Source organism: Nomascus leucogenys, chromosome X, assembly GCF_006542625.1.
Source record: "Nomascus leucogenys isolate Asia chromosome X, Asia_NLE_v1, whole genome shotgun sequence".
Taxonomy (NCBI): domain Eukaryota; kingdom Metazoa; phylum Chordata; class Mammalia; order Primates; family Hylobatidae; genus Nomascus; species Nomascus leucogenys.
Window position 1 is genome coordinate 116859870 of NC_044406.1, and position 24478 is coordinate 116884347.

The 24478-nt window shown below is 46.1% G+C and overlaps 1 protein-coding gene across 5 annotated transcripts in view; it reads left to right on the forward strand.

The window, feature by feature from the left end:
- Positions 1 to 268: 268 nt before the first annotated feature.
- ARHGAP36 (Rho GTPase activating protein 36) overlaps positions 269 to 24478 on the forward strand; it is a 31309-nt gene continuing 7099 nt past the window's right edge. The window contains exons 1-2 of one of the 5 annotated variants that reach the window (XM_003262325.2): positions 269 to 471; positions 23470 to 23864. In XM_003262325.2, the coding sequence (XP_003262373.2) occupies positions 23612 to 23864 (253 nt within the window). In that variant the 5' untranslated portion in view covers positions 269 to 471; positions 23470 to 23611. Of the gene's footprint in view, positions 472 to 20692; positions 20855 to 23469; positions 23865 to 24384; positions 24453 to 24478 lie in introns of those variants that run through there. The other 4 variants (XM_003262326.3, XM_003262328.2, XM_003262327.2 and 1 more) reach the window with 4 other exon arrangements.

The following is a 24478-nucleotide window of genomic DNA, read 5'->3' on the forward strand; positions in this document are numbered from 1 at the left end:
TTATGTGCCCAATCAAGGGCTCCTGGGGTGGGGCTGGGGGACAAGGACCTTCCCTCCCTCTCAGATTTGGGGCTCACCAGGGCTGAGATGGCGTCTCCCCTCAGACTCTGGGCTCCCTGGGGTAGGGGCAGGGTCTCGCCCTCAGAGTCAGCTTCCCAGGACAGGAGCTGTGTGTCTCTGCCTCCCTTCGCGTGGGGCAAGGGGCTGCGGGACCAGCGGCCTCTTTTCTGGCGGGGGGGGTTCCCTGAGGCCCTGCCCCCTTCGTGACATGCTCGAGGTGTCCGGTGACCGAGACACTCTTAGCTGGGTGCAGGGTGCGGCTCAGGGCGTGGTCACCGGGGGCTACTTAGGGCGGCTGGTGCGGAGGACGACGCAAAGGTTAACTGCGAGCTGCTGGGCACTCAGCGCGGGTCATGGCGTGGATACTGGACTGCCTTTTCGCCTCGGCCTTTGAGCCCCGCCCCCGCCGTGGTGAGTGGGGCCCACCGAGTCGGGGGGCTGGGGTGCTCGGCCGGGGGCGGCCGGCGGCTGCAGCCCCGGCTGGGCGCCCTAGGGCTTGGCTGGTCGCCCCCTTGCCTCCCTTCCTGCTGGCTTTTAGCTAATTGTTCCTGGCTCAAGGGACTGCCCCGTCGAGGCCCCGCATAAATCACCAGCTTTGCCGGGAACCGCGAGCAATCGCGCTAATGGCTCGGCGGTACGCGGGACGAGCGCGTGGGCGGAGTCGCTGGCTCAGCCGCCCGCAGGGACAGCCAGAGCCTCGGGGCCAGACGCACAAGAGCGGCGTCCCGCAACTCAAGGACCCTCAAGGCCCAAGGATGAATGTCCCTGACAGAGCAAGCCAGGCCCCAGGGACCCTGAAGGAGGCGGGGGTTCATTTTGCCTTGAAGTTTGTCCCCTTGTCTCAATCTCAAACACAGAATATCAGCAATGGACCCCCTAGAGTCGTCGAATTTAACCCTTCAATTAAGAGATGATGACACTGAAGATGGGAAAAGCCTACCCAAGGTTACCCAACAGGTTGGCAGCATACCTGGGTCAGCTTAGGCTCTGCCAGCTGCCCACTGCCCCAGACTGCCCAGTAGTGGACCCCTGGGGTCTTTAGTCGGGTTCTTTCCTTGGGTACTTGAGATCAATGCTTGGTTTCCCTATTTCTGTGGAATTGAGGACACAAGTGTGCAAAGATCACAGCACCAGCATATGTGGGTCACATTTCACCCCTTTTCTGGAACTGCTTCTACAAAGTACATTTTGACAGCTGATTATATTTTTGTCCTTAAAGTGTCAGGAGACTGATATTTTCTTTTTGACATACCCCAGGACCCCCACCCACACTGTCCTTCACTCCCCCTTGATAAGCCCCACCCCCTTCAGGCTGCCACCTGCCCCCACAGCCACCTGTTTTTCCATAGTCTCCACCTCCAAAATCTATATTGGTGAGAGTGCGTCATTGGGCACCAGCCATAGACCAAACCTGGGGTTGTCTCCTCTTTCCTCTGTCCCCTCACAGGCGGGGGAGGGGAAGCAGGGAGAGGAGGGGCCTCAACAACTTAATTCAGCAGAGACCTGTTTTTAGTTCTTGCCAGCCCCAACACCCTGCTGGGAACCATGCTAGGAGTTTGACCTCCTGCTGAAAGACTATAGCATGCTTAGCCAGTTCAAGTACAGCCTCAGGCCAGCAACAAGATCACTGAGAAGGAAAAAGATCTGCATACACACAGAGTTTAATTTTTTCTTTTGCATATTTTTAAGTTTTATATGATCCTGGTGAATCAAAAATATAAGGGAGTTTTATAAGATGTGTTTTAAGGCCTTACTGCTCTAACAGTATACCCTGAAAAAGGGGGTGGGGGAAACATTTCACGGTTGCTTGGACTAGAAGGTTGTCATGTGACTCCAATGAGATCAAGGACATGAAGGCTCCTTTATGAATAACAACATAGGAGGGAGTCCATATTACACCAGGAAGCCCACTCCCATCTAAAAACAGCAATGTCTATTAGAATTAGAAGGCTTTTCTTTAAACTGAACCAAATCTATGCCCTGGGAGCTTCCACCTTCTGGCCCTGGCATTGACTTCCATGGTCCTCCTTCCTAGGAAACAGTGCCAGCTCTCCCCATTGTCCCATCCCCTATTCACCCTCTTCTTACCTAGGCCAAACTTCCCCAGTTTCTTCATCTGTTTAACATGTGACATAGCTTCAAGGCCCCTACCCATGTCTAGCTGCTTTTCTTTTAACATGCTCCAAGTTATAAATGTCCAATGACCGGGCCAAAAGAGGCTTTCCAGCTGTGCCCCTATAAATATAGTCCTGGAAAGCTGACTTTCCCTCTTTTAGAAGGCTACGCCACACCCAAGGTACACACATACGTAGTCATAAACACGCCCATAACATACACATTACCACACCTATGCATGCCCATGTGCAAAGCCGTGAACACACACACACATGCTTCACATGCACCACATACTTTCCACACACAACACAATATACTCACATCACCCGTGTATGCACCACTCACAAATCCCATGCACAGCCACACAGTTCACACAAAGACTTTATTTACATTGAATTACTTTCAACGAAAGCTACTCTTTTTCCTTAAGTAAACCAAAGTTCTTTTTGGAGTCTCCATTCTGTATTTGGTGTTTGAACTCAAGTGTAAGACTTTATATTCGCTGCTGCATTTCTAGTCTGGTGGGACCTGTTCCCCAACATACCCCTGCAGCACACCACTGCCTACATCAGCTCTATTACTCAAACAACAGCAGCTGATATATGTGAAGCACTTCCCAAATGCTGGGCCCTTAGGCTCAGTTCCTTACATGTATAATTTCACTTAAGTCACAGGGTACCACTTTGAAATAAATAATCTTTGGGTAGTTTTTTGACTGGGCAAGGGCTCACTTCGTTGCACTCCCCCTGAGAAATGCTGTACAATGTGAAGGGTAACTTTGTGGGCAACTATTGATATTCTGCAGGGCTGTAATTGCCTTGGTGCCTCCCTTCAAATGTCCTTCAGAAGTCTTCAGGAGTCAGAGATGGGGTTGGGGGAGGAAGCTGTCAGCTGACTGGACAGAATTGGGGCAGTATCTAAATGTTCCTTCACCCCCATTCCACTTGCCCAAGACATAGCTGGTATGTCACAGCAATTTTTTTTTTTTGAGGGGCAGGTTTATTTTGTCTTCATTAGAATATCATCACTCTTTTGTTGATGTTTGCTACTTTTTTTTTTGTTCAACTTTTTTTAAAAAAAAATTTAAGTTCTGGGATACATGTGCAGAATGTGCAAGTTTGTTACATAGGTATACATGTGCCATGGTGGTTTGCATCACAGAGATTTTTCAGGGTGACAACGGGCAATGGGCAACCATAGGAAGGCACTTGGGAGAGGCATCACTGAGGTCTGGGAGGAATGAGGGCCCAGAAAGGCCTTCTTTCCCAGGGAAAGAGACAGCACAATTGACCCACTTGAAATGCTCTCCCCAGTTCACTGTTGGCATTGGATTTGGCCTCAAACAATTGGACTTCTGTAAAGCAGCCAAAGCTCTAAAGCTGAAGGGACCCTGGGGCCCACTTTACATACAAATTTGATCTTTTCTTGGAGATGGGACCAAATCGATTTGCTGAGGCCAGGCCTGGTTGTGCTGCAGCAGGATCAGTTTCCAGAGCTGGGGCATGACTGCCAATGAGACCAATGAGACACCCCATTCTCCAAGTCAGGTCGTCAGATAAGCACCCCCATTCACCAATGGCAGGACTTCCCCAATTTTCTTTATTACTTGTTTGTACCTCAAAATACATTTCTCCCAAGGAAAAAAAATGTGATGCTCTAGAGCTTAGCCCACACTTTACCCATCGTGAGGATGAAATACAGAATCTGTGTGATGAAAACCGGCAGAAAATAATACTCTTGCAAATGTATCTCAGCCTCCAGCAGTAGAGCTGACATTTATCAAGCTTAAATATCAAATGATGGAAAGCATTGAGCACTGATAGAGCAAGGCACCAGGTCCCTGAGGGTGATTATGGCAATGGTGAAAGTAACAGCATTCCTTTTTTTCACACCTACCTACTACAACAACCTAAATGTCCAACAATAGTGGAATGGTTAAATAAGTTCTGTGATATATCCCCTTGTTAGATTGCACAGAATCATAAAAATTGTTTTTGTGAAGAATATGTAACAACATAGAAAATGGTATGATTGTAACTGTCAAATATGCATTTTTGAAAGACTAGAAAGAAATTGACAATAAGATAAAGTTAGAGAATCTATTAAGGTGGTGGGATAATAGTTATTTTTCTCTATGTTTTCTAAAGTCTATGAAGTTTGTTCTTCAATTACTGTTACAATTTAAAAAGGCATACAAAGGTAAATTTAGGACCTGTGACATGCAAATAATCTATACAGTGATCTAGAATCCCACTATACATAGTTTAAAGAATTTTTTCTTCTAATTTTAGTTTAAATATAATGACTAGATCCGGCAAGCCAAACATGATCTTCGTAATGATCATGAAATTTCCACTAACTCTGGGTGGGAAGAGGAACAACTGGTTTGAATCCCAGGCCAGCTCTTATAAGGTTGCTGTGAGAGAGTTACTTAACCTCTCTTAAAATGACATAATAATGTCTATATTTTGGGGTTGTAAATAATAATAATAATAGTTCTTATTACTGCTGTTGTAGATGTCACTATATTAAATGCTTTCTATGGCTCAGTTATCAGCAGAAGTTTTTTCCCCAAATGTTTACTATTTGTAAATACCAGTCATACTACATAAACTATCTCTAACCGTAACAACTCTCTGAGGTTAGTATCATTGTCTCTATTTTAAGGACAAAATCTCAGAGAAGTTTAGTAACTTGCCCACTGTCACACAGTGGCTGAGCAAGGATTACAATCCTTTTTGATCTGACTTCCAAGCTTGAGTGAAATTAAAAGAGAGAAACATTTGCAAAACTCCTATGCTGACATATGGCAGACATTTACTAGGTGGTCAACATGATGTTGGTGATACTTTGCCCAGGACCCAGACACTGGTCTTTGACTTATTTGATTATCCATAAATTTCTTTCTGTGAAAAGGAATTTCAACTGAAAGATGCAATACAAACGCACCACCTGTGTCCTCATAGATGGGGCTCTGAGTCACTAAGAAATGATTTCTGTTTCCTTCTGGCAGTATCATTTGTTCTCACATGTATCAGCAGAAGTAGGTAGATGGCATGTTTGATGAGCCTTGGCAGCTACTGTCACGTCTCAGATACACTTCTTGAGAAACCACGCGGCTTCCTCGGGATGGGTACCCAATACTCAGCAGCTGGTAGGTCCCTGCTTATTAAGGAAACTTACTAAGTGGCACGGGCATATCTGGAACCCCTGCTCTAACTATTCTCTGTGTGATGTGGTTGACACCTAATTGCTACCCCTCCCATTTCCCTTTTCAAAGCTAAGGCTCCAGGATTTCCGCAGAAGCATACAGGGGTAGGAGCTGGCGAAGTTTTTCGAAATTCTTAAATCCTCAGAGGGACTCACTTGCAAGGAGGAATCTGGGGTCAGTGAGGGTAGCATGCAGGATAAATAGAAGGGATGAAGGAGAGGGAGGAGTTGAAGTCACCTTCCAGAGTCTGGGAACATCTAGGGGGGACCTCTCAGAGCTTTTCCTGCCATGAATCTCAATACCTCTCTACTCTGTAGTCTGTTTATCCCTCCCTGAGATTATATCCACCACCACCACCCCTTCCCCGCCCCCAATTTCTTGATCTTCCACGACCACTCCCTGCTTAAATGAAGCTTTAGCTTGCAGTGACTTGCTTTTGTCTCTAGAGGGAGGCAAAAGCACCAGGGAGGAAGGGATTCAGATTGCGGTCTTCTTCCACTTCACTAGTTTTGGCAAAGAGTAGAATTTATTTTCCTTTAACTGGGAACATATGAATAAAAGCTAATCAGAGATGTATTTTAAGTGCTACATAGCATATCTCAGAGAACCATCATATCTTTCTCTATCATCCCATCTACCCCTCAACGTAGGTGGCTGCTAGAAACTGGATGGCCTTAGGCACTATTATTTCTAGAGTGAAAGTGAGGGCAAAGCAAAACAGGAGTCATAGGGCAATCTTAGCCAGGAAATAGTCATGCTTTTATTTTCTGGGGCACAATGGCACATATTTAGGAGACTGGGTTGGGGCTGGGTCAGCATTTGGGGTGGAGGGAAGTCTGGACAGTGAGCAGAAAGTTTGAAACTTTCCTGTGTGGAGTATTACATCTGAAACCTTGGTCTCATTAACACTGCGAGGAGAAACTGCAGAGTGAGAATTGGACTTAAGGTCCAGTTCTTCCGGGGCTGCATTAGGCTGATCAAACATCATCCTAAAAGAAGAGGGACTATTTCAAGAGTGTCAGACAAGCCAGTAATGAGGAAAATTGGCAGTTTAGTCAGTTGGCTCCACTCCCTGAACACCATGGTTGAGACACTCTGGGCTACATGAGAATGAAAAAAAGTGCAGAAGGGAATTAACTAACCTTTTCTTAAACATTTACTGTATCTGTTAACCACTTGGCTGGTGGTTTCTATGGTTTACCTCCTTTAGTCATCTGAGCAATTCTAGGCAGGTGTTAACATCTCCATTTTACAGTTGAGGAAGCTGAGGCTCAGAGAGGTGAAGTAACCTTCCCAAGATCACACAGCAAGTAAGTGCTCGAGCTGGGATACCGACACAAAGCTGTCTCATTCCGAAGCCTGTGGTCTTTCTCTGCCCTCCCCACATGGAAAAAACAAAAGCTCTGATTTTCAAGGGCTTTACTTTCATAGGGAAACCATGATCTCTCTCCTCACAAAAATCCACATTTTGGTGCCCTGCTCCTCCAGATTCTTATATTTAGGGTGAAATCAAACAAATCTCTGTTTATATTGGACAGTAATGGGAGTTATTAAAGCATTTTCCACCTTTACAATTCCCCATATAATCTTCATGTTATGGGAACACATTTCCTGAACTCCAAAGAGAGAGAGAGAGAGACTTATGACAGCGATTTTAAGCTCCAAGGAAAGTGTGTGTGTGTGTGTGTGTGTGCCTGCGTGTCTGTGTGTCCATCCCATGGTGGTGGCATGTTGATAGGGATTCTGATAGCCCCTCTTATTGCCCCATTTATATGGGTGGGGGCATTAGAGAAGGATAGCTTTCCATTATGCTAATAGCCCCTGGCCCAGGACTGCATCATTGGAGCCATAGCCTGGAGCTTTTGGCTTCTTCAGAGTTGAAGTTTGTCCTCCATTTCACAGGCAGGAACACTGAGCTGGAGTGAACCAGATGGTCTTTATGAACCAAAGTGGAACTTACACAACAGGATTTAGATGGGTAGTCTAGCCATGTGTTTATGCATGTGTGCGTATGTGTGTGTGCTGGTGTTGAGAAGCAGGGGCAGAACCTCTGAGGAAGAGAGGCCTCACATGAACAGCTGTGAGGAGGTGGAAGTGAAGCCGGTATATTCAGAGGAGAGTGAGGAGGTGTCAGATTGGCCCCACAGCAGCAGGAAAGCTGAGCATCTGAGACCAGATGCTGGGAGATACCAAAGTTTGCCTGAACACCTTGTATGGATTTAAGTTTAATGAAACCAAGGAGCTTCAGGTGGTCTATGCCCTGCCTGAGTAAGACTGACATATTTAGGCTCCCTTTTCCCCCCAAAAGGGTACTTTCTGGCTACATAATACTTTGGGCAATGCTTTTTGTGCCCACCCAGGATGAGGTGCTGACCCAGGCCCAGCTGGGGGGAAGCTTTATGGATGTTCCAACTGCTTTTCATCCACGCACCAGGCTCATTTGTGCCAGATGAAAGGGCACAATAATAACAGTGGCAATTTAAATCGTGCTTCTCACTTTCCCCCCTGAAAAGTGGCGAAGTGACTCACCACTGTTGAATTGTCCCTCTCTATCCACCCCCTGACCTCTTTGCAGCAGTCTAGGCTGGTTCCCTGGAGGCTAAGCTGGGAGCTAAAGCTTCCAGAGGCCCTTTAGCTGTGACTGGGATGACATCATGCCCCCCCATAAATGTGTTCCCCAAAATGCGATGTATTGCTTTAATTTGGGTTTCTCAGACAAGGCTGCTTGGAAGGCATTAGAGCAGCATGAGCCCCATTAGGCAAGTGCAGTGCCCCCCGACTCATGCATAATATAAAATGGGGTCCATTCAGTAATCTTTTCTGAGGGAGAGCCTCTGCTTGTTTTTCTATATGCAGTTTGGTATGGAGATGCTTGCTCTATTTGAAATTCGCCATATACCAATTTCTGGTAGTGATGTTGTAAAAATGGGTCTGGGGGAGCTGTGAAATCATTCTGTTACTCCACCCTGATTCTTCACCTCCATTTCCCTCCATACCCAAATCCCCTGACCCTGTGGCTAGAAAATGCTCATTTTCAACTCTTTCTTTCAGCACCAGCCTACGGAGAGCTCCCAGAACTGGAGCTAGTGAGGTGCACTTGTGCCTAGAGTAATTACAGATTTTGAAGTATCAACAAAGCAGGTAATTAGGTGGAGAAAGTATTCGCTGTCTGGGAGACAAAGAAAGTAATTATGATGAGTACTCTTGGTGCTGTCAGTAAACTCAAAAGAAAGATTTGTAGAGAAATGATAATGTTTGATAGAAACTTCAATGTCTAGCAGGAATCAGGGGACTCTTAGTAAAGCCGCCTGGTATGTAATACAGGTTTAGGAAATATGGTAGACCTGAGTTCAAATACCAGCTCAGCCTCCTAGGGTCTGTGTGATCTTGGGGAAATTACTTAACTACTCTGAGCCTGATGTGTGAAGTGTAAAAATAGCAATAATTATAGCTCTATCTACCTTACAGGATCATTGTAAGGACCCAAGGAGATAATGCATGTCAGAGCACTTAGCACAATGCCCAGTACACAGTAGGTACTTAACAAATGGCAACATTATTATTATTATTACAACTATCCTTGCTACACACCAGGTATTCTCTACAGCAGTTCAGAGTTTAAAAAGGGAAAGAAATGATTGCAGTTATGTATGATCATGTCATGAGAAGTATGAAGGGTGTAATTGTGGTGGCTCAAAGAAGCGAGCCCTCAGTTGAGAGGGAAAAGTATAGAAGAGCAGAGAAAGTTTTGTGATTCTGGAGTTAGGTTTAAAAAAAAAAAAAGTAGGTGTTTGTCACAAGGCCCAAGGGGAAAGGGCTTCCAGGCAACTGGATCTGCCCACACAAAGCCAAAAAGGTGTGAAACAGCCAGGCCCTGAGCAAATAGTTGGGCTCAGCTAGGCACCAGCTGGGATCTCCTGGGCGGGGGAGGGGTGTCAGGTCAGAGACCAAGAATCTTTCCAGCTTACTCCCACCGGCCCCTGTATCGCGCCCTAGGCGCCCTACCTGGCCAATCACGTGCGGCGCCTTCCTCTTCTTTCCTCTAAGCAGCCAGGTAAATTCACACCCTGCCCCAGCGGGCCTTGCCGACACAGAGGTGGGCGGGCAGGCGAACCCCCACGGTGAAGATCAGACCAGCGGGAACCCCTGCCCGGGTCGCGGCCCCTACCTCCTTTCTCCTCTCAGTCCCAGCCCAACGTCCCACTCGTCCCCGCCCCCAACCACACACACGGTCACTTGGGTTCTTTTAGACAACCCTGTACTCCCACACACCGCACCCATGCACTTACGCGGCAATCCCCCTTCGAGACACACACAACCCCTTCATCCAAGCACGTAAGCTGACCACATGCGTCCACACCACACACATGAGAACATCACACCAAAAGACACACACGGCACCCTCACATGCATAAACCTTTGAACACACCTCTCAAGTAGATTGACTTATAGAGAAATCTTGCACACTAACACATTCACACACTATACAGTTCAACAGACACCACCTGTAAACCCACATTGACACACTGCATCTAAGCACAAACACACTCCACACATATGCACACAAGCTTCAACGGGCACACACACATCCACACACTGCACACACATATACACTCACCACAGCACGACCACAAACCCCGGCAGGAACAGCACACACCCACCTTCAAACCGCACCCACGTAATCCCACTATAATCGGGCAGAAACATACAACCTATAAGCGTGCACACACAAACACATGCCGCATGTCAAAGCGCAAACCAAATACACACCACACCAAGCACTCCAGCTAAAACGTGCTCCGCGCACACGCCCCCCACACCCGGCCACACACCGAACGCACACACAGATCGACCGCACCCGCGCGCGCGCACACACGCTTACATGCATACATACATACACACACAGCCCGCCCCCGCCTTCCCTTTGGGCGGAAGAGAAGGGGGCGAGGAGGAGAGGAGGGGAAAAAAGGAGGGGGGGATGAGAGCACGAGGCGGGGCGGGCACAGATGCTCTTTTCCTTTTGACCTGGGGTGTTGCCCCCATGTTCCCCATTCCCAAGCAAAGGGAGTAAGTGAGTGGGGTCCAAGGAAAATCCAGGCGGAACCCAGGAAAACAAGAAGGTCTGGGGAATCAGCGAGCGGTTGCGAGGGCTCCGCGGGGACCCTGACTCAGCGCACTGTCGACCCCGCCGGAGGCTCCTCCTCCCCGCACCCTCCCCCTGGCCCTTTCACTGCCTTGACCTCTGTCCCCCTGCGCACCCCCACCCTCAGCCAGGACATGTGCTTCTCTCCCCCGCCCACACCCGCCCCCACCCCCCGAGCCCCACTGGAGAGAACTGGCCACTGTTAAGGGTTGAGGGCTTTATTGGTTTCAAGAAGTAAGGAGTTAAGACTGGCAGACAAGCTTTTTGCGAAGCCTGTTCTAATCTAGCTTGAAGACGTTTCTTAATGGAGAGCTCACTCTTTCTCAAAGCATCACATTGTCTACGTAAAGGGCAATGGCTATTAGAAATCCCCGACCCCGCGCTGGACACATAGTAGGGCTCTCTAAATGTTCCCCCCTCCCGCTTATGTCACCACATTTGGCAAGGCTGTCTGCAGCCTAGCACTGGCTCGCAACAGCTGTTGGGCAGTCAGTCAGTCGGTGAGCTCTTTTCTTAGCCCACTAGCCCTCCTGAAAATAGCAGCTTCGGACTGGGCGCCACAGGCGGCAGGGGGCGATAGAGTCGCTAAAGGTGCTTTGCACTTCTGGTTCTGGCGGCACAGCCCCTGTGAGAATCTGAGGTGCCCTCCCGCCATAAGCGGACTACGCGAGTGGTGGCGGCAGGGGTCACTCCGGAATGATCCGCGGCCAGATGACTTTCTGGCTCCTGTCCGCCACTTGCTTCTTTTCTGTGGAGATGGACAGCAAGGGAAAGGGAGATGGGCCTCCCCCTCCGACTACCCCGTGGCGCATTGTGTAAAGTGTCATGCAAAAATACCCGGGCTTCAGAGTTCTTTATAGGTTCGAATCCCAGCTCTGCCACTTCTTAGCTGACTAATGTGGCAAGTCGCTGGCTTAGGTGACAGGGTAGTTGTGAGGCTTAGAGGAAGTAACATATGTGAAGTACTTCTTCCAGTTAACATACAGAGGATGTCCATTCCCTCCCTCTTTGCCCCACCCTCTTCAAAAATATAAAGATATGGGAGTTTAAAAGAAAGGGGATTAGAGTCTGGGAGGGGGGACATGGCCACCAGCTGATGCCCCCAAGCCAGGCCAGAAACACAGAGGACGGGCAGGAGTTCAGTTAACTTGCAATATGCTGTGTTTAAGGGAAATGCCTGCACCAATGATTTGGTGATGCCATTCGCTGGCCACAAGAGAATCCAGGTCACAACTCCAATCCTTGGGGTTGTGATGAGGCTCTTCTGCCCATCACCTCCCCTCCTTACAAGGACTTCCTAACTCACCTCCGCTTGTATTCTTTTCCTTCTTACCAAGATGCCACGTTAATATTTTTAATCTTCTTGTGAGCACTCCTTGGGTGCCAGGAATGTCTCCTGTTAACTTATGTCCCACCAGCATCTAGCACTGTGCCAGACACAGTGCAAGCGCTATACAGGCGGCAAGAGATGTCCTGGGTGAAATCCCTAGGAAACATTGAGACTCGAGGGTACATGAGGAGTTATCATAAGGAACCTAAAGAGAGGACCCTAGGCACTGCAGGGATGGAGGGCAGTGGCTTTGGATCAAGAGTTATTCCACTGGACAAATAGTTATTCCATTCCTCCTCAAAGCCCTCCACCTCTAAGTCTGTCTGGAAGAGCATTGCTTCACTGCGGCTGAGGCTTCTGCAGGCAATTAAGAAGAAAGCCTCTTTCCTGGAGGGCAGAGGCCCTGGCCAGCTAGAGTGTGAGTCACCACCTCAGTTAGGTAGCAGAGATGGCGCTAAAGTGGCAATGAATCAGTCCAAGATGGCATGAGGAGATTACCTGAGTAATGATGAGAAGGGGAATGAGGCAGGAGCCTGAGCCCTTGAGGCTGGGACTGATAGAATGTCTATATTCATACGCATAAAGTCAGCTCCTAACCTGCCTCCCTGGTTCCACAACCAAGTCCCCAAGGATAGCATTGGCACCCTCCTGGGGAGGGGAATGTTTGGGAGACTTGGGTTCCAATCCTGACTCTGCTACTTACTATGTGACTTTGGGCAAGTTATTTTCCTCTCTCTGGGCTTCAGTGGCAAGGTAAGTGCTAGGTACTTTACCTATGTCATTTCACACATTCTTCTCCAAGGTATTATTGGAGCACTAATTTCCCTATTTTGCAGTTGAGAAAACTGAGGCTGAGTGATATTAATTATCTACCTTATCTCTATATCATGCGGTCTTTGTGTATGTATGTTACCAGGCAATCGCTATAATCCAAGCCTTTTCTAGTATGCCAGTCCTCTGTTTAAATTGGATCCCTATGTACTCAGGTTCGAATCATGTCTCCCAGCTGCCACCAGTACCAGCCCATGTTGCTAGCTACCTGGGTGGGGTTTCTTTTCCTCTCCCTCGACACCCTCTCCCACCTCAACTCAAGTTTTTTCCTGGCATATAGGTCTAAAATCTCACATTAAAAAGCAAGTGTCACCAGAAAGATGTACTCCAATGTTTTGTGTTTTATCACAGTGGAGGGTGCTGGTTGCAGGGTGCTGGTTGCAGGATGCTGCAGTGAGGAAGGGGAGCAGAGCTTCCAGGGCCAGAGGGAGGGGCTGCAGAGGGAGAGAGAGAGAGAGAGAGAGAGAGAAAGAGGGGATGCCAGGGACAAACTGGACAAGCCTCAAACTGCTGCTCCCTCCCTTTCTCCGCCTCTACTTATCTGGTGCTCTAGAATGTATAAAGGGGCAGCACCCAGTCCACTTACAGCAGGAGGAGAGGGAGAGATCCTGTCCTCTCCTCTCCTTCAATGGAAGGGCAAATTGTCCTGAGTGTTCAAATTGTCCTCCTGTGTTGGGTAAGATTTATTTAATTCTGGGCGGAGGGGGGGAGGGCGAGGGCCTCATGATGGTAGCAATGATGGTAAGGTGGCACTTAAATTGAAAAGAGCGCCACCAGTGCTGCTTAGAGCCAGACACTCTCTCTCTTTACTAGAGGATAAGTGAAACTTGACACTGGGCTTCTGGATCTCATTTCCAATCCAGGCACCTAAGAGCCATATCTCTGAGCCTTTGGAGAATAAGTCCACGTCTGTCTGGGCTTCCACAGCAGCTATACTTGGAGCCAGCAGCTGTACTCTATCCTTTCCCTTCCTTTTTCTTCCTTCTCTCCTTTGCCCAGGCTCTGCTTCCCCATTTTTCCCTCTTGCTGGGCTCACCCATAGTCTCTTATATTCTTGACTCTTCTCTTTCTTCTCCATTTCTGTCCCTCTTTGTTGACAACACTGTCCCTTGTGCATTTACTTGGCCCAAGACAGGAGAGAATTCAATTGGGGGGAGGTGTAATTGTGTATTTGAAATTCTCCCACTTAAGATCTTGGGATTATAACCCCATATTGCCCTTGTTGCATCAGATAAGAATAGTTAGCTCTTGTAAATTATATATATTTGCTTGGTTGAATGGTGATTTGTATATATGATTGGTGGGCTGCAGTTTAGAAGAGAGTATTTTTGGAAGAAGTATTAAAAGGTAAGATGGTTTGGGCTGGTGTGGATGGCCTTCTGACTTCTCTAAGTGCCTAGATATGCAAAGAAGACAGTACATGAGAAATTAAGACTACAGTAGTGGGGGGTGGGGGTGGGAGACCATTGCCAGCCAGGTCGATGGAGGACCTTGTGAAGTCAGCTTCTGTTTTACTCTTGCTGATCATTGAACTTTGAAAAAAATGACCTTTTTATCTCTGAGTTTGGAAGACCAGAGGCCCTAGGCAAGAAGACCAGAGGCCCTAGACAGGAAGGGGAAACAAGAAGCAGAAAGAGTGAGGCAAGGAGGGGAACGGACTATTCCTTGTGCAGTCCTTGTGTGTAAAGGGCCAACAAAGAATGCCCCCTGCCCTCAAATGCCACACCAGTCAAGGCAGAAGGGAAGCCAAGTGCTGTGGCAAATTGTGTGCTGAGCTGGGATCCAGGAGTTCTGGACCTTCATCTTGGCTCTGCCACTAATTAGCTGTGTCCTTGGGTAAGTTTTTTAACCATCTGAACCTCCATTTCTGCTCTTCCTTCACTTGTACTGTGAGGTTGTGTGGCATGGCCAGGGGAGGAGAGATTCAGAGCACTCAGAGGGAAGGGACCCTTGGGGTGAATCTTGAAGGAGAGCTCTGTTTTGAATAGGGGAGAGAAGATTGTGGGGTACAGTGAGAACCAGTGGGAGTGGCCCAGAGAATTCAGCAAACAGGTATGCGTAAGGCACTGAGCTGGCTGCTGGGTAGAAAATTGCTATGAATCAGCCCCCTCCCCACCGCGGCAAGCTTTCCAGAGAGTGGGGGAATCTGAGCGGCAGAGCCAAGCGCTGGCAGTGTCTGCAGCTCCTCTCAGCACTACCCGCTGCCGCCCGCCGGACTGTCGAGCAGGTCACGCAGCCTTTCCCTGGCCGGACCAAGAGGCTCGCCAAGAGGTAGTGCAGGGGTAGGGCACCAGTGGCCTGAGCGCAGCCCACTGCGGGGTGAGAGAGGGAGGTGAGGGCACTTCCACGTGGAAGGCCCGACGTGAGGGTGGGAGAGGAGACCTGAGAGTGTGGAACAAGTTGCCCAGGCTTTTGCGTTCAATGTCTCAAACGTAAGAGCGCAGAAAAGATTTATTTTTTCTAATTCTCAGAGGAGCAGGAAGAAGAGAGTGGTTTCCGCGCGCCGCGGGGCTTTGTTTAACTTTACAGGTTCTGCGCTGCCTGGAGCTACCCAGGGGCAGGACCCGCGCAGCGTACCCCAATCCAGCCTAAAGGCCATGCTCTGCTGCGCAGTGGCAGCCAGAGAACCAGGGCAACCCCGAGAGGCAGAGGGCGCACAGTCCGCAGCCCCCTACCCTCACCTCTGTCCCTAGCTCAGAGCCGAGGGCACTCAGCGGGATGGGTGCTCGGGCGGAGGGTCGTGGGGTGGAGACAGGCTCAGTCCCCTGCACTCTGGCCCCTTGGAGGGGCTGGGGGGCGGGGTGGGCTCTCTCTTCAACTGCGAATAGCAGCCCTGTGGCCCTGTGTCCCGGAGTTAGCTAAGTCCAGTGGAAGAATCAAGGACTTTGCAGATGTGAGAGTTGTGTCTCTACAGTGCCCTTAGATAAAGAGAATGATAATAAATTATGCCAGTTACGTTTCCGGCTTGGAGACGCTCTCTGACTTGCCCAAGGCCACCCAGATGCTTAGTAACTGAGGAGGCCTCCTGACTCCTGGTCTAGGGATTTTTCTGATTGCGTCATAGACATGAGAGTGGTCCAATTTTGAATGGGGATGGATAGATGGATGGATGGATGGATAGACAGACAGATAGATATTGATATTTTTAAAAATATGCTTATTTGAATGTAGTTTTAAAATACCATTCCTGCCATGAAAACTACAGGGAAAAACATCTCCCACAGCCCCAGTTCCCTATGACAGCCACTCAGACAGGATTTTGAAAAAGAAAACTGACAGAAAATTGGATGCTTGTTGGGGAAGATACGATCAAAGGAGAATAGAGGGGGTGGGAGTGGGGGAAGAAAGATGGAGGAGAAGAAGCTCTCAGCACGAATTCTGAGAACTTCCTTATTCTGAAGATTTCTTTGATATGGTCTCTGTTCAGATGGTTTCCAGGAGTGTCCCCATCAGTCCTTTATTTCTTATGCCCACTCTGTAGAAGCCACAGATGTGGTCTGGAGAGGCAAATATTGATGACCCTTCTTTTAATTAAGTCTCATTTCCCTTTTTCCCTCTCTTGTAGTGAGTACATCGGAGAAGGGAATTTTGTGTATGTGAGAGTGTGTGTGTATGTGTGTGTGTGAGAGAGAGAGAGGGAAAACGCTTATGTAAGAGAGTGTAAGGGTGTGTGTGTACGTGGATGTCTGTGAGTGGGAATATGTGTGTGTGTGTGCGTGTGTGTGTCTGAAAGGGAGCAGGTCTCAAAGAGGGAAGCTTTGAGAGGCAAGGGAGATGAGAACAATGAATCAGAATTTACAGAGTGCAAACTAAAAACTTATAGCTGACTAGGGATCTGTCCAGTGCTGATGGGCCTGGGGAAATGGTCAATTCTTAACATTCCTTAAAAGAACAAAGGAAAGGAAACATATTTAAATTAGTGCAAGAAAGATGATGTTAAACCCATGGGCCTTTCTTGATATTCTTCAGACACTTGACATTTATGTGACCTTTGACTAGGCTGCGAGATCCCAGGGCAGGAACAGGGGCTTTCTACTGCAGATAGCTCTCCCCTTCCCTCCACCATCTCTAGCATGGGTGGCTTCCATACTGTGCCAAGGAAGCCAAAGTTCAGGACTAAATCCCTTTTGTAGGCCAGTTAGCTTTTATCTACATTTCGTAGACTAGACTAATCCCCACATATCACACAGTTAGCTGTCTTGCATCTCTGATCATGAAAGACCCAGTGAAGATACAGTTCATCTTATCCCGTCTAGAAGTGTGCTTCCTGCTGACAATGGGTGAGTACCCATTTTCATCTTCAAAGGATGATACAGAGGCATTCTTCAACAGGGAACACTATCTGCCTCATTCCAGATAGTAGTACTTCTGCTAAGTCTTCCTCTCAAGTTTGGCTTCCAGGTATTTTGGAGGGCAGTTTCTCACCTTGCTTGCTTGCTTGCTTGGCATAGTAATGTACCCTTTGGAGAACACTTTCATTCTACCCTATCTTTTATTTTATCTTCACAGCCACACTTAATAGGTACCATGATTCTTATTTTGTAAGGTCATGGATCTGAGGCTCAGAAAAGCAAGATAATTTGCTCTCTGTCACATAGTTAGTGAGTGTGCAAACTTACATGGAGTGAGGCTGGGATTTGAAGCTAAGTTTCAGTCTATATCTCAGGACCTTGCCAGGATACCATGCTGTCAGGTTGGGGGTGGGCTGGGGTAAGAAATATGGTGAGATGCCTACACTGGGCTTTTGGTGTCTTTCTCCTCTGTCAACTCCTCTCCTCTACCTTTCATAATAGTCTTTTTTTCCAAAAAAAAATACTCTTCCTGTAAATATATATATATACACACACACATATATATAAACACACACACACCCATATATATGTGTGTGTATATATATGGGTGTGTGTGTCTCCATGTATCTATCTTTCTTTCTATCTTCGTTTCCCATGGAATGGCACAGAGCAATGTATAAAAATAATACCTCAAAAATCCAACCACATCCTTAGGAAAGAAGGTAGTCTTGGTTTAGACTTTCCCAGTTCCAGGCAGCAGATGTTGGTGATGAATACCAAGAACTGCTATGGTTTGGTGGAAAGGGCAAGGCTTGAGCTGGGGATAGGAAGGGACAGCTGGTTCCCAGATCATATTCCTCCATGGCATTTTTGTGCAATTTTAGGTAAGTCACAGCCTCTCCAAAGCCTTAGTTTGTTGCTATTGTAAAATGGGGCGGAAATATCCAACCTACCTCTTTCCCAGGGGTTATTGTAAGAATAAAGTGGCATGATTCATTTATTCATGAATCACGAATAGCTGTTTTAATTGCAAGACTCTCAAGAGCTTATAATCCTATGATTCACTCGACAAACACTTATTGAACACCTATTGTGTGCTGGGGTCTGGAGATAATGGGCATATGGAAAGCTTTTAAGAAAATGAAAAGCAGAAGACAAATTAGGCATTAAAAACTTTTACCTCCTATTGATAGAACATCTTATTTTTAACTTCTTCCACAACAATTTAATAGAAGCAGCAACCAAAAGGGGAAAAAATGATATGCATGACACAGCTTCTGATGCCAATACTATTATGCACCCTGATACATATTGCAGATAATAGTGAGAATATCTGTATCTCGGTGTACTTGATGTCACATTGCCTTCTTTACACTATCCTTTGGGATGTTTATAGCATAAAAATTGCCTTTCACCATCCTGAGCCTGAGTTGTTTCTTTAGTCAATAAAATTTAAAAACAGTATTCCACGGAATGATGACTGTACTTATTTTACAAAGATGCTGTAATATGTGGTGGCTGCCTGCCGTCTGATATGACCTACCCTGGCTTATGGAATCAGGCTTTGATTATGTGTATTCTTTTGATTTCTTTACTTAGCAATGCAGAATCTTGCAGCTAGTGAAAGCAAATATTGGTGCGTCAATGGCAAGAGCCCTGAGACTGAAGAGAACTGGGTTCTTGTCCAAGCTCTGCTGTCAAATTGCTGTGTGGTCTTGGGAAAACCCCTGTCTCTCTGTGAGCCTCAGTTTTCTGACCTGTATAATGGAGGTTTGGGACCAGGTGATGGCTAAGGTCCTATTTCTGAAACATTCTAATATTATAATGTTCCTGAAACTTTCTTATTTTTTGAAGCCAGGGCTTTTCTCCATATATTTTAACAGTAATATTACCTCTAGTTTATGACTTTCTGCTATAACATGATGGGCTGACTCAATGTATTGATGAACACTGTCCCCAGATTTAATTATCTTGGAGCATCATCACCACATTGTATAAAATGAGCCATATTGTTCATTACATCAGCAGCCTTTGCTGAAATGGAGGTTATGGGATAACAACTTTAAGGCTAACTCATTAATGCTCTGGGATGAATAAGCTAATGTGTCAGCAGACCAAATTGGTGCCCAAATGTTTTCATATGGAGACCCATATCTCTTTCCCATGTTGTGATATATTAATGGGGATGTCTTTATCCATTGCTGCTGCCTGTAGTCATTTGAATAATGTAGATGCAGTACCTTCTGGGCACCCAGCCCCATTCACTATCAATTTCCTAAACTTTGAGGCACCCTCAGAGGCTTGGAACAAAATTCTAGTGATGCCATAAAGTACCTAATTTATAAGGATTTAAACCATGGCATCAGTGCAGTCCGTGCTTTTTTTTTTTTTTTCCACAGGTGTTTACTAGTAAGCACTGCACCATTTTTAACTATTTGATGGGGGCAATGGAGTAAATTAGTCCTCCAAATCATGAAGGCTGTAGATTTATGCCTAGTTGAAACCATTTCAGTCCTCACAATGTTGAAGTGGGTAACCTTTCTGACGTTAATTTGTTTCTCCATCTTGTGCCATGCATTTTGGGAGGACGTGAGAAACAGGCTTGATGCCATTCAAGTGTGTTTCCCCTTTTTTGTATTGATGGAAACTTGATTTGTGCCTGTCTGTTCTTTGTTCCAATTCTCTCTCTTGGTATCTGCTCATATTCTAGCCCCTTTACTTATCCAAATAAAACTATACATATATATATATATATATATATATATATATATATATATATATATATATATAGCTAGTGACAATGTAGAATTGGATGGCTTGAAAGAGAAACAAATTTTGAGAGATACAGGCACTTTATTAATCTGAATAATAACATTTGAAATATTAACCTACGGAATTAGTTTTTCTAAATTTTATAAGATGATTTTTTTAAATACTTGACTCTGCTGAAATTGGAGAATGAAGAAGAAAGATATATTCCTCAAAATCTCCTAAGATCTCTTTACATAATTCAAATTTAGTGATTGAACAGAGTAGATTGTTCAATGGATTGATACAAATTCTAATTTTAAGTAATTACTTTTGAAACATGATTTTTTTTGTAAACTCCGGCCCTCTGCAAAGAACCTTCAATATTAACATGTTTATTAAAAACAAATGTTAAATATCACACATAATGTTATTCATTCAACTCTCAGACAACCACTGAAATGGATACTGTGTCATTTCACCATTTTATAGAGAAGGCCACTGAGACTCAGAGAATTCAACTGACTTTCTTAAGATCACACAGCTAAGAAATCTAGAGGTTGGCTTTGAGCTCAGTTACATTTGGCTCTAACACCAGTAAAGGTATTTGTCTAAAGATAGTGTTTCTGCAAATGTTTTGAATTCTAGACTGAAACTGAGATGGTTTGCTTTCATCTTCCTTTTGAATCTCATGGTCTCTTCAGGCTAGTGCCATGGTATACTGAAGGGGTAAGGGGAAAACACTTTGGAGCAAGAGAGGTCTCTTGGCACCTCTTTCCTGTAGGGAGCCTCCTTTTGTGTTCAGCTTGAAATGTCAGGCCTGAGGATGAGTATTCAAATCTCAAGATCCTGTTATGTGCGTCTTTCATAGTGCGAAAGCCTGCCTACTCATTCCCCCTCCCCACTCCACCCATCTGCTTCTTGTCTAGAGACATTGGTCTTCCTAAATCTGCTTCTGGATTGTATGCTACTGGCACCTTGAGAAGGTTGAAAGCAAGTAAGGCAATGCCAATTTTTCTGGTAGAACTGCAGCATATAACTGCTCTTAAGTTTAGTCCTGTGTGCTGGAGCAGGGAGGCAATGACAAACGGTTTATCATAAGGCCTTTGATTTCCTTCGGAATTGTAAGCATCTAGGCTGACTCATCTCTCAAAGGCTTTTCTCTCTCTCTCCTTTTGGGGCTGTTGTTGATTGGGGATTTTACTGTTTGTTCTTACCTTATATTTGGGGGAGAGAAGGGACTGATTTTCATCTTATTTTTGGGTGAAAAACCCAGCTCTGCTCTTTGGATGATCAGATCTGGCAAGCTTCGATAAGAAGAAATAACTGAAACTCCGAAACAGGTAAAAAAGACGTCTGGATTGGGGAAAGGGGAGAGGGGAGTAATGTTAGAGAAATTAAGCCAGAGCTAGGCTGTGTGTCTCAGGATAAGACCCTAGACTAATAGGCTCTGGATCTGCTATTTTGAATGGGGGATTGCTAGAGGCTTAGTCTGGAATTGTGGTGAAATGCATGTGCCTTTGGTTAAAATGGTCACTTTGCAAGTTGCAGTTTGGTGGTTGGGGTTAGGTGTTCACTTTGGGTCCAGGGGATGGAGCTTTGCAGTTGAAGTTTTAATATCTATGCTAGGTGTTTTCCTCTTGGCTTAGTTCAAAAGCCATAGGAAAACTCCTCATCTTTTTTCTTACTGCACCTATTTCTGACATCTGTGATCCTAGCTATTAAGGAAAGTGGGCAAAAGAGTTTTGGAGCCCAAATTCAAGGTATGGTTTATTTGCTTGTTTGTTTGTTTTTTGGACAGAAGATAGCTCATCTATTTAGATTATCGCATGATAAACCCTTACTTAACTTTTCTCTGCCAAAGCTGCATTGCCTGATCTTTGAAATTTAAGCTCCCCACTCCCCATATCATATATAGAATGTTATTGTAGATTCCATGGGAAAGAGACATTCAGTAAAGTTGTATGTAACTACTTCCTTTCTTGGCAAAAGGTTTAGTTCCCCGTCTCCTGAATTATCTTCTCTATCAGGAACCAGCCATATTTACCCAAGCCATAAACTTGGGAGCTATCCTAAATTGTTTTCTTTCCATTGCAATTAAAGATGTTCCCTAAGCCCTGTCAGTTCCATCCATGAGATTCGTCCCCTACTCCAGCCCTAGTGACACTGACTTGTGTCAATATCCCTTGCCCCTTGGTTCATCTACCTACTTCCAGCTCTCTACCCAAAACAGGCTTTTTCATGGCTTTCTGTGATTTTTCCAAGGTGCAGCCCTGACTCTTTCACTCCCTGCCTAAAGCCCTATTGCCTTCAGGAAAAAGTCCGACTCTTTAAGCTGGCTTATAGGGCCATCCATGATCTCATCCCTGCCCATCCAGATTTATCTCCTTCCAATCCCTTTATACAGCTTCAAGAATATGACAACCTCTCTGCCATCTCTTTTCCTTTGCACAAGCTGTTCTCTCTGGATGCTCCCCTCCTCTGTCTCCAGGCAGACTTAGATGTTTTCTCCTTTCTGCTCTCCCAATACTTTGTTTATATCTTGGAGGTCTAACATCACAAGGTTTTGTAAATTGTTGCTAACGTGTGTATCTCCTTCACTGCACTGTTAAATCTTTTTTAAAAAAAGAAATAGTATTACCTTGCTCATCCTTTGAATCTTTAGCGCCTGGCACAAAGTGGGCAATTAATACAGGTGTTTTTTTTCTTTAATGAATGAATGAATGAATGAACAAATGAGTAATAGAGAATGTGCGGGAAAGGATGCTGTGTGAGGTGTAGGGGCATACCCCATGGGGGATGCTTTGTAGTCTGGAAGTAGTATAAGATAGTGGGCACCATGGAGAAGGCACATATAAAATAGGTTTTACCATTACAGTAAGACAAACTCCACTTTGATCACCAATTCTGTTTAAGGAGTCTCACTAGAAATGGTCTGGAAATGATGTTTGTTGGTTTTGGTACAAAAGATTTTTTATGAAAAAGTAATATAATGAAGGTGTACAATGTTTGGTAAATAGAGAAAAGGCAACAGGCAAACAAAATCTCACCAGTTAATGCAAATGCTGTTAGCATTTGGGTGCATTTCCTTCAGTCTTTTATTTTTATGCATGTTTTTCTTCACATAGTTGCAATCAAAATTAATACAATTCTGTGTTTTGTATTTGTTATTAAAAAATTCTTTGTAAATATAACTTTAATGATTGCATAATTTTTCCATACTGTGGCCATTACAAAATTTATATAACTAACATCATTTCTGGGCTAGCATTTTTTCCCTTTTTTTGTTACTATTATGGTTTATGTGGATATGCTTTTCCCTGTCTGTAGGAAGATTTTATTAGGATAGATTCCTAGAAGGGGAGTTACTAGGTCAAAGGGCCTGGGGACGACTTTTGGCTCTAGACCCATGTGTCCATTTTGTTTTCTGGACTTGTCTGAATTTGCAGCTCTCCTAACCTAGATGGAAGTCCCCTTTTTATCCAACCTGGACAGCATTGAGTATCATCATGGAAAGAAAAAAAACTCTAAAAACGCTCTAAGTAATTAATTAATTAATTAATGGAAAATACTATCTTATTTTTGTTTCAAAGCGCTTTTGTTAAAAAATGTTTTTCTCTTTTATTTTTTCTTCTTGTTTTCTCTCTTTGTACTTTTTTTTTTCTAATGAGGTTTTCTTTTTCCTGGACTATCTGTTAAGGGCTGAATTTTTGAAGTTGGATTTTTTTTTCTTTTTTAGCAAAAACAACCAGAGGCTGCTCTGCTTGAGGGTGAAGCCGCCTCCCAGTTTTCCCTCCCCCTCTGCCCCCACCCCCATAGTTCTCTCCACCAGGTCCAGTGACAATTGGATGATGCAGCCTTGATAATCATCCGATTCCAGAATGGGTGGCTGCATTCCTTTTCTGAAGGCAGCAAGGGCACTGTGCCCCAGAATCATGCCCCCTTTGCTGTTGTTGTCCGCCTTCATTTTTTTAGTGAGTGTCTTGGGAGGAGCCCCAGGACACAGCCCCGACCGCAAGACGAAGATGGTATCAATACACAGCCTCTCCGAGCTGGAGCGTCTGAAGCTGCAAGAGACTGCTTACCACGAACTCGTGGCCAGACATTTCCTCTCCGAATTCAAACCTGACAGAGGTAAGCTGTACCCCGGATTGTGGCATCCTCGCCTTCGGGAGAGTGGACCCTCCGGGCAGGACGGGGCGGATTAGGGGTCTGGGAGGGTGGGAGGGGCTCACGCCTGATCGCAGACTTGGTCAGTTCTCCTGGCGTCTGGGGAACTGAAGAAGCCGGAGTTGAAGGCTGTTTGTTGAATTGCGGAAGAGGTAAAAATTAGTTGAGTTTGGTCGAAGGCTGGGGGCTGAGGGGGCAGTAAGACAGACGGGCAGATGTCAGGGACAGACAAGTGGACAGAGGGCCGGTGAAGAGACAGACGCACCAGGTGCGGTGCGAGAATAGGGCAGAGCGAGGCGGAAGCGCAGAGGGACACTCTGGAGAGAACTGGGAGAGATAGAGAGCGCGGTCGAGAGACAGAGAGTAGAGGGAGATAGCAAGACAGTGCGTGAGAGACAGACGCTCCTAGCCGGGCGGTGAGCGGGAGGGCGGTGCGGGCGCGGGGGCGGCGGCAGGAGGTGCGCCTCGAGCGCTGCCCACCTCAGCTGTCTGCCGGAGGGCGAGCAGGACGCGGCGGAGGACGAGGTTCGAGCGCACCAGGGAATCTCAGGGGTAAGCGCGCGGATTTGGCAGCGGAG